The sequence below is a fragment of the Athene noctua genome, chromosome 2 (genome assembly GCF_965140245.1).
Source record: "Athene noctua chromosome 2, bAthNoc1.hap1.1, whole genome shotgun sequence".
Classification (NCBI taxonomy): Eukaryota; Metazoa; Chordata; class Aves; order Strigiformes; family Strigidae; genus Athene; species Athene noctua.
This window is the reverse complement of record NC_134038.1, coordinates 78,770,462-78,783,614: the sequence shown is the minus strand read 5'-3', so window position 1 is coordinate 78,783,614 and position 13,153 is coordinate 78,770,462. Positions and strand designations below refer to the sequence as shown.

The 13,153-nt window shown below is 38.5% G+C and overlaps 1 protein-coding gene across 5 annotated transcripts in view; it reads left to right on the top strand.

Moving 5' to 3' along the window:
* SEMA5A (semaphorin 5A) overlaps positions 1 to 13,153 on the top strand; it is a 348,842-nt gene that overhangs the window by 324,859 nt on the left and 10,830 nt on the right. For all 5 annotated transcript variants that reach the window (XM_074899498.1, XM_074899502.1, XM_074899501.1 and 2 more), the window contains 2 exons: positions 5,778 to 5,948; positions 11,809 to 11,964. In XM_074899498.1, coding sequence (XP_074755599.1) covers positions 5,778 to 5,948; positions 11,809 to 11,964 — 327 coding nt within the window. The remainder of the gene's footprint in view (positions 1 to 5,777; positions 5,949 to 11,808; positions 11,965 to 13,153) is intronic.

The window sequence follows — 13,153 nt, the reverse complement described above, 5'->3', positions numbered from 1 at the left end:
CAACTAACTAACATCTCCCAAATAATATGCAGAAATAGTCTGGGAGTCAGCGTAGGGTAAGGCCTGTTCCCATTACTCAGTTTCCATGTGGCCAAACTGCTCTGAGGGCAGGAGAATTTGCACTATTGTCTTGCACTAGCAAATTATTCTTTGGCCCTGTGCCTCAGGTCCTGTTTTTTATGGCTCGGAGATGTGGTGAATAGAGTTGAGCTGGCAAGCACTGAACAGCCTCAATAACTGTGGAAGGGACCTGTGAATACTCTGACATTTCTGTTTTCTTTGGGTTACTAATATGTGGTCAATAAGAAAAGAAGAGAATCTATAATCAGACATATGAGAGTTTTGTTATCCTTGGGGGCTTGCAAGATATTTACATTTTGAAGAAAAATAAATGATGAAGAAAAGCATTGTTTGGATGGTAAATTCTGCAAATTTACAAAAATTACAGGGATTTACTAACTAAAAGTGTCATTTGCCTGAAACCAGTAATAACCAAATGTAAGGAATTCTGTCCTAATTCTCAATATTACATGTCTCTTCCATTATTACTTAGGAAAAGACAACTTTTTCTTCATATTTGTTTCATTTTGTTTCTTGTTGCTTTCTCTTTTATTCTTTTGCACATAGGGACACTTGGCTGATGTCCCTTAATTAGGAGTTTAAAGCATAGTTACATGAGCCGTTGAGCAGCGTGAGCTACAGGAGTTCCTGTTCCCTCTTCTCCTCAGAGCATAGTGGTGAACCAGAGGGAAAAGACAGATGCCATCTCTCAGATATGAAATTCTGATACTTCATGACAATATTTTGGGATTTTACTGGTTTCAGATTTTTATTATAGTACTTTTAGTTTGATTTAGTTATGACATTTTGGCTGAGAAGAACTGAATAAATTTATATATCAATAAATTATAAACCAAATAAACAATAATTGAAAATAACAGTAATGAGTTTCAGGTATACAAAACTCCCTGAAAGACTGATTTTTATGTATCCCCTAAAGCCAGTTATTGCTTGTTTTTTCCTTCATTATTGGTTGGTTTTTGTTTGGTTTTTTTTTTTTCTATTTGTTTTTTCCTTGCAGCCATATTTGGCCATAAGGAAACAGAAATATGTTTAAAGGAACAAAGAAAATGTATCCTGCAGTATCTTCCTAAATCGGGGGGAAAAAGTTACTCCAATCCAATAAAGCTTGTCTCTGGGGCTGCTGAAACCCATCTCTCCACATGCATTGATCTCTCTAGGCTGCTTCTGTAGCCAGTGACAGGAGGGTTGGACTGCCCTTTGGAAGCAACTGTTGCTTTTGTAACCTAAGATTCTCAGTTACATACTTAAACACGGAATGAGCCTTAGATTTTGTTGTTGTAATTTCCTTAGAAGCATTCATTTGCCTTCTGTATTTCTGCACTGCGCTATGTTGGTTGGTTGTTTAGTCCACCATTGCTTTTATGAATAAAAGGTGTCTGTAGCATCACAGAAACCAGACTTTGCCTTTGCAAACTAGAATGTAAAAATTGCTCTTTCTCACACTGAAATATACAGCGATATCCCACAGGATTAGGGAAAAACAGTAGACTAAGTGCTGTGGAATGGGATGATCCCCTAGTGTCTGGAAGGGAGCAGTACTCTAGGGTCTGTAGACTGCACAACACCCAGTGCCCCGACATGTAACTTCTACTCAGCCACTGGGAAGCACACTATTTGCATTTCTGCGGGTGGAAAGGACTACTATCGCTCTATTTATACTCCTTCATGCATATAGAAAAGACTGACCTCTCAGCATTTTTTTATTCTTTGCTATACTTCCAAAAAGATGAACATGAAAAGTTATAAACCTAAAGACATACACCAAAAAAACCCAAAGACTTTTTTTTAAGGGGGTTGTTTGAATTTAAAACAAGACCAGACAGTGTATGAGAGAGCCTGCAATCCTATCTGTTCTCATGAAAGCAGGTGAGGTCAGTGTGTCTGCCCACACTTCCTTCCACTGCCTTGTAAAACCCAAAGTGCATAGCAGGGTATCCAGTTTACTTAATTGTCTCTTGGAAATTCTCCAGTAGTTTGGATGTTTTGTCATGTCCCCAGGAGATCCCATTTCTGTACACTGTTTCTCCCTGGTACATCCTCTTCCCTATGTTTTGTTTTGGTTTTTTTTTCATTATAGTGAAATATTTATTAACCACAACAGCCAGTAGGCAAAAAGATGTTTGCTTTACTGTAAAGGAAGAAGCACTGTTTAAGAGCACCCTGCTAGCTGAAGGGTGCCTCCTTCCAAAAGGGACCAACCTCAATAATTGTCAGAAAATGTAAAGATTCCTTGTATCTTTCATTGTGGAACTGCTTTAATGACTTTCTTTGTCCAACAGCTCTACAAAACTGTTATGTAAAGAAACTGTAGTGACTGGAACTTTCCTTGCAGCTGTGTATTTTTCCTCTATAAGAAGCAGAAATAACATTAAGGGCTCCATGACAAAAGGAAAAAAGAAAAAAAGAAAAAAAAAACACAGATGGCGCTGTGTTGCTAAGCAACTTTAAAGATGAAAGAAACCACAGAGCTCTATTTAGGTCTTGTAAAAACTCAAGCAGTAAATACTCACTCCTTTGATCTTATTTAACCATGATGATGCTTTATCATCCTCTGTTGCTGAGAAGGAAAATTTCTGGGGACGAATAAAAGAGGTAGTTATGATAGTCCTTGAAAGACCTAGAGATTTAGCATGGCAGCCTATCAGTAAATAGTTGCTAAGAAAAAGTTATAATTACCCTGTCCAGCTCAACCATGATCAAATCTAACATTGTCTATTATATTATGTCTGACCTTTCCCATCTTCCCCAGACCCACTTCTCCCTTTACATCCAAAGTCTTACAGTACAGCCATGATAACTGCAGTTGTGGAACATGGTGGCATTCCTGGATGTCACATTGGTCTCTGTGTTCTCAGCCACCTATAGATAGATGGCAGATGGCAGTTTCAAATGCATGCATGTTTGTAATTCTCACTCTGGTCCATTGAAAAATAAGTGGAAAGTGTCGGGGGTCACTGTCTCATTATGGTGAACAAGCCACAGGTAATGTTTGCAGACAATTTATCTTCTGTCTGGGCAGTCTCAGGCTGTCATTCTGTTTCATGGAGGTCTATACACTGCATCAGGAATGCCCCTGATTATTCATTTGAGCTAGTCATGAATCATTTCAAAGGAAAAAAAAAAAAAAAAAAGAAAAAAAGGGAGTATCTGGAAATGTAAAGCCTTAATATTGCATGAAATTAATAGCTTAGGTAACAGCTACCGGTTTTATTTGACTTAAGTTCTGAATGAAAGATACCATGTCTTGAAATTGTTATAAAATTGCACAGTATATTTCACCTGCACTGAAGACAAATAACCTGTGGCTTTCTTAGGTATGAACTTGAATAATACTACATTAACAGAGTTATCTCAGGCAAAAAGAAGTATTTGTTTTCCAGTGACTATATGAATAAGAGAACAAGTCAAGCACTATACTGAGATGCAGTATTTATTTATGATAGGTGGTATAAAACTCTCTCATACACCTGTATAGCTAGATGATTTGGGGAATAAATATATCCCAGAAAACATGTAGCAATCACTGAATTCCTTAATAATGGAAATAATTTATTTAAATTACATACTTGGAATATAGTACCAGATTCCATGAATTCTGTCTGTCCAGTCAGACTATTCAGAGGACAGATATATTACTTGCAAAAGTTTTTACAACTATTGTTCTTATCAAGGAACAGCCAACTCCATTCTTTCTTGATTTATAAGATAATGTTGCAAACAACACAGAGAAAAAAATGTTATATACTCAACAGCTTCACTTACAGGATTAGTTAATAGCCTTAGGTATGCACTAGTGAATTACCTGTTTGATTAGCAGTTGAGAACCTGAGGGTATGCTGTATCTGAAATTACATTCAAAAATGCACATGTGGGTTTTAATATCAACATAACCACATTGTCCTAGCTCATTTTCTCACTGTTGCAGCCTTTGCATAAAAATCATTCTACTTGACTCACCAAGTGCATTTGTGATATACAGTGCTACCAAAACAAGTATTTTTTTAATATTCTACATCTTCATCTAAAAGAGAATTTAAATGCAAATACTGCACAGATATTCTCATTGTAAGTTGATTTTCTTCAAATTTGGAACCTCCTTTTTTTTTTTTGGTAAGAGATAATTATGGAATAGCATTTCAGTAAACCAGTGGAAACTGATTTATTCCTTGAAAGACTGTTTGATTAATTGAACAGAAAGGAGTAATTGTAAAATGTTGGATGGATGTTTTGGAGACTTCAGTGACAATCAGTTGTTTCAGCAAAACATGAGGTAAAGTTTTGCAATTAATATCTTAAATGAGTGCACTGTAAAGATTGTGTACAGAAGATGTGTACTTACCTAGTATTTTTAAAAGTAAGCAGTAATGAATCTTTTGTGGTAAAATGCTGACTGCTCATGTGAGTGATGGAAGAAAAAAAGGTGAAGCTTCTGCTCAGTTTAGGGTCCTGTCATAAAACTTTACTGGCACATTGCCTTTATCATACTTAGGGTGTCATCTATTAGTGTTGGGTGAATTACACACCATGTCTTTTAATCAGTTGCAGACATGGTAAATAATTTACTTACTTAAGTATTAAGAAAGCAAACGTAAAGAAACCACTTTCAATAGAAGTTTGAAAAATTATTTTTTTGTACGATATGAAAAATTTGAAAGTTTAGGGTTTTGTTGCTTTCTTCCCCCACAAAAACTTGAAAGGGAAATGAACGAAATACTGAGATTCTTTGCAGAGGGAATGCTGTCCCTGGGAGAAGTACATCTGACTTTGTCACGTGGCTGCAGATAGGAAGTCTTTGGCAAATGGGCTGCAATATGGCCATAAATTCCAGAAAAATACATCCTGGAGCAATAGCTTTAAGAGCAGAGGCTGTGAAGGAGCCAGTCCGGTGCAGGCAATGAGGTGAACTTTCATTAGAAGCCTGTTTAATGGCCATGTGTTGAAAGCTGTCTGACAAATGGGGCTCCTGTGAAATCCAGCCTATGTTTCAGAGGAACCTTGTGAAAATTCAGACTGGAGAGCAGTTTGACATACTTAAATTAGTAAATACTAATGGAGGGGGAGGGGGTGGGAGGATTTATTCTTCAATAACCTGGGTTTGAAACTTTAGGTGGCAACTACTTTTTTTCATTCATCTTGCTGTTTTGAATTACTGCCATTGTTCTGCTCCTGGCATCTATACTAGAGCTTCATTAAGACTGTCACATTATATTGGTCCATCAAATGCTACAACTGCATTAGATCAATTGAAATGGATTGTAAGGTTAAGGCAGTTTCATCTGGGCTGTGAAACAAAATCTGGATTTCGCCGTCTCTGTTGATATTATTGCGGTGTTTTATGAATAAAAAATTACTTTGAGCTTGTAATACTTCTGCTAAACAAGCTTTGGTATTTTATTTCCTCACAAGTGAGAAATAAAAGGAAAAGAAAAAGAAAAGAGTTTGGGCCTTAAAGGTATTATGGTACCCACTGAAAGTGTTTTATATGGATGAGTAACTTTGTTAGGCTTCCCAGTACACCAGGGGCTTTTAAAATATGTAAGATTAAATTTGTGGGCCTGTGTTCATTGGTACCTAAAAATGTCCAATAATCTCAGTAGGCCATGAATTAGATCCACAGAAAATGAGAAAGAGCGGTTGGATTATGTCATGTCGCACATTAACTTGGAACAATATGGTATTTTGTGTCTTTTCAGTGGATGGAGGCTGGTCTTGTTGGTCATCTTGGTCAAAGTGCTCTGCAACTTGTGGAGGAGGCCATTACATGAGAACCCGCTCCTGCACAAACCCAGCACCAGCATATGGAGGAGATATCTGCCTTGGACTGCACACTGAAGAAGCACTCTGCAACACACAACCGTGTCCAGGTATGGCAAATCAGCCCGTGCAGCTTTGTTGTTTATGTGCTGCAGAATAAGGCATTCACAGTTAGGCAACATAATGCTCCTTGATCTATTATTTGGAAGCTAATCATTTATCTCCCTTATTAAGTGCACTATCAGCTCTTATGTGCTACAATCTCTGTAATTACAAGTAATAACAGAATATAGCCTACAGGACACCACCTCCTCCCTCCCCCTTTAAAAATTAAAATTTAAGTTACCAGGTTCGATGTCTGGATAAACTCAAATTGCATGATATTTGAATTGGATAATGCAAACAGCCTGGGAGAGTTTTAATAACAATATCTCAAAAAAGTGCATTTGTTATAACACTAAACATTCACAGCAAGGAAATCGCTGAGGTTAATATTCAACATGTTATCACAGAGTCCTTCAAGTAGATAATGTTTGCCCTGTTTTCATATAAAACACAGAGCAAACTTTAATGCTCTTTGAAAATACCTTCTTCAACTCCAGAGTTAAAGAGCAGAGGCTTCGTCTTTTGAAATGACTCTGGGGTACTTAGTGAATGAAATACCTCAGCATTCCTGTTAATTGTTAGATATTATGGATCATGACCTTTTCTGTAAATTTGACTCTGCCTTTTGACCCTTATGAGAGGAAACTCATGGTTTTTTGTGAAATTTAAGTGAGAGGTAGAGAGTAAAACCATATAAACTAGATAAAATCATTAGTGTAAAGCCAGTGGGAGATATTTTTTTATTTATTGCTGATTAATGGACTACAGGTAACAGCAAAAGGAAATAAGCAGCTCTAATGCCACATTGTATTACTGGCTTCACTTAGAGCTCCTAGACTTCATAGAGAAAGTTTTCTGCTTGTGTGAAGACACAAGCTCCATGCATTTGAATTTATGGATCCTGTTACCTGTGCTGAACTATAGTTTAAGTTAATTTCCTTTTCTAGGCACTGCCTGTCTTGCAGCAGAATAAAAGTACCTACTTTGTCAAAATTAAAGCAGATGCAACACTCTGTATTGTGTTTAAAAAACCCTCAAACATAGAAATCAGTTGATGATTTGATTTTTCAAGACAAATAGCGTACATTTGTATGTAGAAGTTACATAGCTGCCTTGGGATCCTTAAGGCATCTTTAAAGGTCAGAGCTGGTGCATTCATTGTGCTAGTATTGTAACTATTTCTCTTGTGCATTTATTTTCTACTGCCATTTTTCTAGAAATGACAGTTTGCAAACATTTATAAATAATATCTTCATCTTATTTTGACCTACTTGTTACCCGAATTTTGGAGTAGATGGGGGGTGCAGGAGAAGGAGGTTGGTGTCATTCTGGTTCAAGAAAGTGAAAACCTTTACAAAGCAATAAAATGTCAGAGTGAAGTGTATTTCTCACATTCTGTGATATTTTCTTAATATTTCAATCTCTCTAAAAATTTACCATATGTTTTTGAAACAGCACATCATCAACTAGCTGTGGGAATGGCCCTTGCCTCATGTTTATGATGTAGCTTTCAAAACTTTTTTTTACTGCTCTTATTTCACACTGGTATGGGACAAAAATAACTGCAGAGCTACACATGTCAAGTTTGGACAGACTCCTGCATCCCTGCAGAGCCATTTTATTGTGATGAGGATCATATGGCCAGTGGTTCTTCCTTGTGCACAACTGCAAGTACCATTGGTGACATTTACTGCTTGAGTGACATGTTTAGTATAGGAATGGAATAGTAGTGACACTTGGAATCTAAGAACAACCAACCAACATAGAAATTCATATGCAAAAATGGAAATTATTTATAATGTTTCTTAAGTTGTGAAAAGAGCAAAGATTTCTTGGCATTTAAAATAGTACTTGCGGGTGTGTGTAAAGCAAGCTAGTGGAAAACTAAAGTTTCTGGAATCCTGATACTAAGGATTTCTTGAGGATATGGAGCGTTAATGGCAAATCCTACTGAAAGTATGTACTTAAAAGAAAGTAACTGACTTGTATCTGCAAAATAGATCAGGTTTTCTCACCTTTCATTTTAAAAGATGTATCACTGTTTTTTCTTTTAATTTATTGAAATACAATCACATTAATATGAATGGAAGCACTGCACTATTGATCATAGTGGTTTATAGACTGCTTATCAGTAAGTGTAATTGGTTGCAGTGGTGTCTGTAATGTATTGAATAAAACAGTATTTTATACCTAAAGTATTTACTGCTGCTGTAAGAGGGGAAAATATGTTCTGTCCTTGAATTGCTAACACACACGTACAGATTATGGATAAAGCAGTTGAGCATTTAGAAATGATGGTGTAGTTCTGATATGTCTTCTTCACCAAGGGATCTTTCAGGAACTCCTTAGACTTAACCTGGCTTCAAAGGCCAACCAAGACTGTAGGAAAAACACATGACATCTGAGTAAGCCTTGCTGTGTTAGAGGTGAAAAGCAGTTCCAGATTAAACATCTCTCTAGTCCACCCTCTCTTTTCCATTCTTATGACTTTTGCAAAGAACTGAGCAGCAGGTTGAGAGGAGTCTGCCTGAGGTGCAAGTGAGCCTCAGATACTTTGAGGATAAAGAACTCAGAAGAATGAGACAGGATAACTGAGTCTGTAGAAGTGCATGCAAAAGCTATGGGTTCAGCATGTCTGTAATGGTAGAGATAGTGGCTCCACAAAGGGCAGGTCTGCCAATTTGAAATTATACACCTGTCAGTCTCAGATGCCTTACTTCTGTGTGGTTCTCTGAGCTCCCAAAAGTGGCACTCCTCAAAACACTGCTTTGGTACTAGGATCTACCACTGCAGGAATGTCCCTCTCACACTTGTACTGATGTCTTCTCTTCTGTGACTGTGTGCCAGGTGGAGCTGATCAGCATGGCATCAGACCCACTGTCCACCTATGCCATTGTTTTGCCAATTATTAGGCCTAGCATAAAGGACACAGCCAGCATAAAGACAAACCAATAACCAAATTGTATTTGATACAAAAGGGTCCGTACATGGGTGAGCGCTGGGGGTACAAACAAGCCAGATTATACATAATCAGCATCAATCCCATTGACCCCAACAACAACACTGCACAACCAACAATGGGTGGAATAAATGGTGAAATGCAGTTTCCCATAGAAGGAATGGGAGACAACCAAGTCAACAAGCCAAATACATAAGACCAAGGAAGCCACATACTGAATCTCTACACAGCCCACATTTACAAAGGCCAGACCTGACTGGAGCCCAGTCCCAGGGAGGCAGGAGGTCCTTCCCCAACATGAAACTCTGCACAGGACATCCACCTCACAGACAGACACTGCCCCTGCCTGCAAGGGGTCCCAGCTTTTATCCCTAAGTGGGACACCTGACCTTTGGTTACTTAATGCCGACACCTGGGGCTCATTTACCTCATGGCTCTCCCTGCTAGGCCGGCCTCACCCTGGAGGGAAGCCTAAAGGCAAACTCACCCCCCCTTTGTGAAGGGCTGTGGGAATCACCCACATGTCAACCTTAATTTGGGGCTTGGGGTTGAAACCCCACAATTTCAGCTGTAGAGCCTGGCCTGCACCATGGGACTCAAGATGGAAGATGCCCTGTGTTGCATATGTGGGAAGGTCCCAGTGCACATAGTGTCTTTTGTAGGACCCCTAAAGGGCAGGCAGAAACAGTAGCCTTGCCCAGTCACTAGTGTGTGACCTTGCATGATCGATGCGTACTCTGAGGTTCCTGTTTTATCATGGGATGTAGCCCCTTCAGCAAGGAAGCTGGTGGGCCAAAATCAGGTTAGACAAGATGGGGCTGCAGAGTGCACCAGTCAACAAGCTGGATTTAGGATGCTCATGACCATTTTGGCAGCTCTGGCTTAAGCATGTTGTCTGCCCCTAATGAGAACTGGGCAAAGATCTCTAATAAGCAGCATTTCTTTAAAGCTGAATGAGCAGGGCTTTATTGTTACTAAATATCTAAGGTAAGGATCCATGCACTTAGTTTACTTAGGTTTAGCTGCTGACACTGGTGATGACAACAGCAGCTCCTAGACATGCCACACTATATAAGCAGGAAGAAGCCTGTCCATTTGCTTGATTCCCACCTCTACTCTCCTACCCCCCTGAATTAGGACTCAACTACATTATGTCATCTGCCTCCATACTCCTACTACCCACTCTGCAAATGAGGCCCTGCCAGGACCTCTCCTAGGAAACAGAAGAGCCAAAGGACAGAGCTGAGTATTCTTGCTCCTCACAATAACAAGATCCTACTGTTTGTCATCAACTGTTTGTGTCATTTGATCCTTATTCAAAGGAGACCCCATCCAGACAGTTGCTAATTGTTCATAAATATCAATATCCAGGTTCTTACCTGAGCTGCTGGATAATTCTATTTTATGAACAACTCCACAAGTGATGGTGTGCAACTGAACCACAGACTGCTAGGACTGATTGCTGATGTCTTTAACCAGAGCTCTCTTTCTGTCTTAAAATGGTCCCAGGACCACTGCTTGAGATTTTCTGTGCTAAAGTTATGTCAGTCTCCTCCATTCATTTATTTTTACCATGCTATTGGTTAGGAAGTGAATGTCTAACACTGTCATGGAAAGCACATATTGCTTGACATTTTTCAAGACTGCAATCTCAAATATTCCTACTGGAATCCCTGAGCTTTTAGATGACTGAGAGTTTTAACTTTTTCCTCTATGGCCAATGGGAAAGTAATGAGTAAATGTGAACCTTGTGTGCTGGATTCATACAATGTATTGAAAGTAGCCCAAAACAGAGTAAGATTTTCCTGACTTTCCACCCAATTAACAAAAAATTTACAAAAGCTTCATGATTTCTTCAAATTATTCACAAATTTTAATGTTCTACAACCTAACTTGAAGCAGAATTAGGTTAATATATAATTTTTTATTTGAAGCAAAATGAAATTTGTAAATTTGCTTCATATGGCCATAAAATTAGTTAAAATTTTGAAGTAGAAACAAACTTGGTTTGGGATAGAAGGACTGTTTATTCCATATCAAAACCATAAAACCTATCTCAGTAGGAAAGCTGACAGAAGAAAGAAGGGTTAAGTAAGCTCTATCTTTACTATACTTGCCAAACTCAGAAGACTCCTTTGAAGGCAAGACTTGTGCTTGAATTTTAAGAAAGCTGAGCTCAGTAAACTCACAGCACCTCATGGGAATGAGATCAGTTCACTTAAAGGAAGTATTCTGAGATCACACAAGCATGAAATAAAAATGTCTTAATCAAAACTACATAGGCAGAGGAGGAAATAGAGAAAGACAATAGAAGCTGATAATGAACCAAATGGGGAAAAGAAGGTGAGAATACTTGATGAGATCTCTTCTATCTACAGCAAAGAAATGGACCTGAAATAACAAAAGCTAGGGAAAAAAAAAAAAAAAAAGAAAAAAAAAAGTATATGTGCAAGATACTACTATTTTCATGGTCAAATAAACATCCTGTTTCAGACTTGGAATACATACTCATCATTCTCATTGCTACTTGTCGGGTACATAAAAAAATGACAAGTGTCATTGTCCACCCTAGTGACCTAGACTGGAATTAACCCACAGCAATCACTCTCAGTCACCACTGCAGAATCCCTCTGGTTTCTCCCACACACAAAGGCTGTGGCAGAAACCAAAGCCATAATACATTAGTGACAAATTTATCATCACAACTCAACATTTCAGAGATTTTTGCCAAAGCTGAACTGCCTTTGTTTTATCGTAATGAAAGCTGTCTTCTGCTGGTCAGAGGTAGCTGGGGATGAGGCCTTCTGTCATCATTCTGAAATACGGGCTCTCTCTCTCTCTCACTCAGTGTACTTGAAGCATTTAATTGCAGTGTCTGCATGTGTGTCCCTCTCTTCCTGTTGCAGACAGCTGGTCCGAATGGTCTGAGTGGTCTGACTGTGACTCGTCTGGTTTCCAGTTCCGTGTTCGTCAGTGCATCATTTTGTTTCCTGTGGGCAGCCAGTGCACAGGCAACACCACGGAGAGCCGAGCCTGTGCTGTGGACTCTAACTTTATTCCAGGTGAGATCAGCCTGCTCCTTGAGGATTAGTGAAATCCCTCAAAATTTCAGGAGCGAGGCATAGTACTGTCCCAGACTGAATGGTGCAGAGCTGAGAGCTGGAACAAAACTTGCTTCTTGTCACCCAAAGCATGTTGGTCTACTGTATAGAGCTGATGTTGCTAGATCTGATATCTTCATGAAAATCCACCTCATGGCACCAAGTGATGTGAAGCTGTCCCTACTGTCACCACCTGGGACTTTGTTTAGTCACTGTCACAGCATTCTGCAGATCCCTCCCATCCTACTAGGTAGCAGGGTGCAGGGATGACTACAGACAGCTAGGAAAAATAGTTTGCTTTTACTTTAAGTTTTTGAGAATTTGGGGTTATTAAAGAAATATTCCTCTAGGTTTGTGATTTGCATATACAAAAGTAGGTGCTGTGGTAGTTAATCTGGAAATCATTTCAGAATCCCTTAAATTAATAACTGCTTAGAAAGGTAAATACTATTGACTGTGCCTCAGGTCCTTATCTCCCTCGTGACCACTAAGTACCTGATGGATAGTCACATCATATATTATTGTACAGCATTTGTTGAAACTCATGACTCTACTCTTTTTTTTTTTTTTTTTTCCAACTCACACCACTCATTTAAATCCACACAACAGTATGGGTGGCCACATTGCATTGCTGTTAGCAGTCATAGTTCTGCCTGTGTACATTAAAAAAAGCTAGCAAACTATTCACAGGTAGATAAATTTACATTTTAATATATCATTTTAAATGTAATTATGTTTACTCTGTTCAGCAATTTTTTTTTTCTGTGACTATGCAGTACAATATAGTACAATATAATAAAGAAATCAACAATTTTAAACAGTTTTTTTATGGATGGTGCATAATGCTTTAACTCTCAAATACTATTTTTTACTCTAAAACCAATGTGGAAAATGTCAGTGTGAAAGCAAAACCTCCCACATTGTATTTTCCCCTTTTTCTCAGGCATTTGAAGCAGCTCCATTAATATTCACGTTCTGTGAATCCCGTGCTTAATCCAATATAAGCTCTACATCTTGTTTTGGAAAATAGGCATTTTCAGAATCTGAAATGAGACACCTCTTCTCTCACCTTTCTGGTTTGTTTGCTACCTTAAATTACCCATATCACAGCAGATAAGGTCATGCCCATTGCGCTCACCTTAGGCAAACT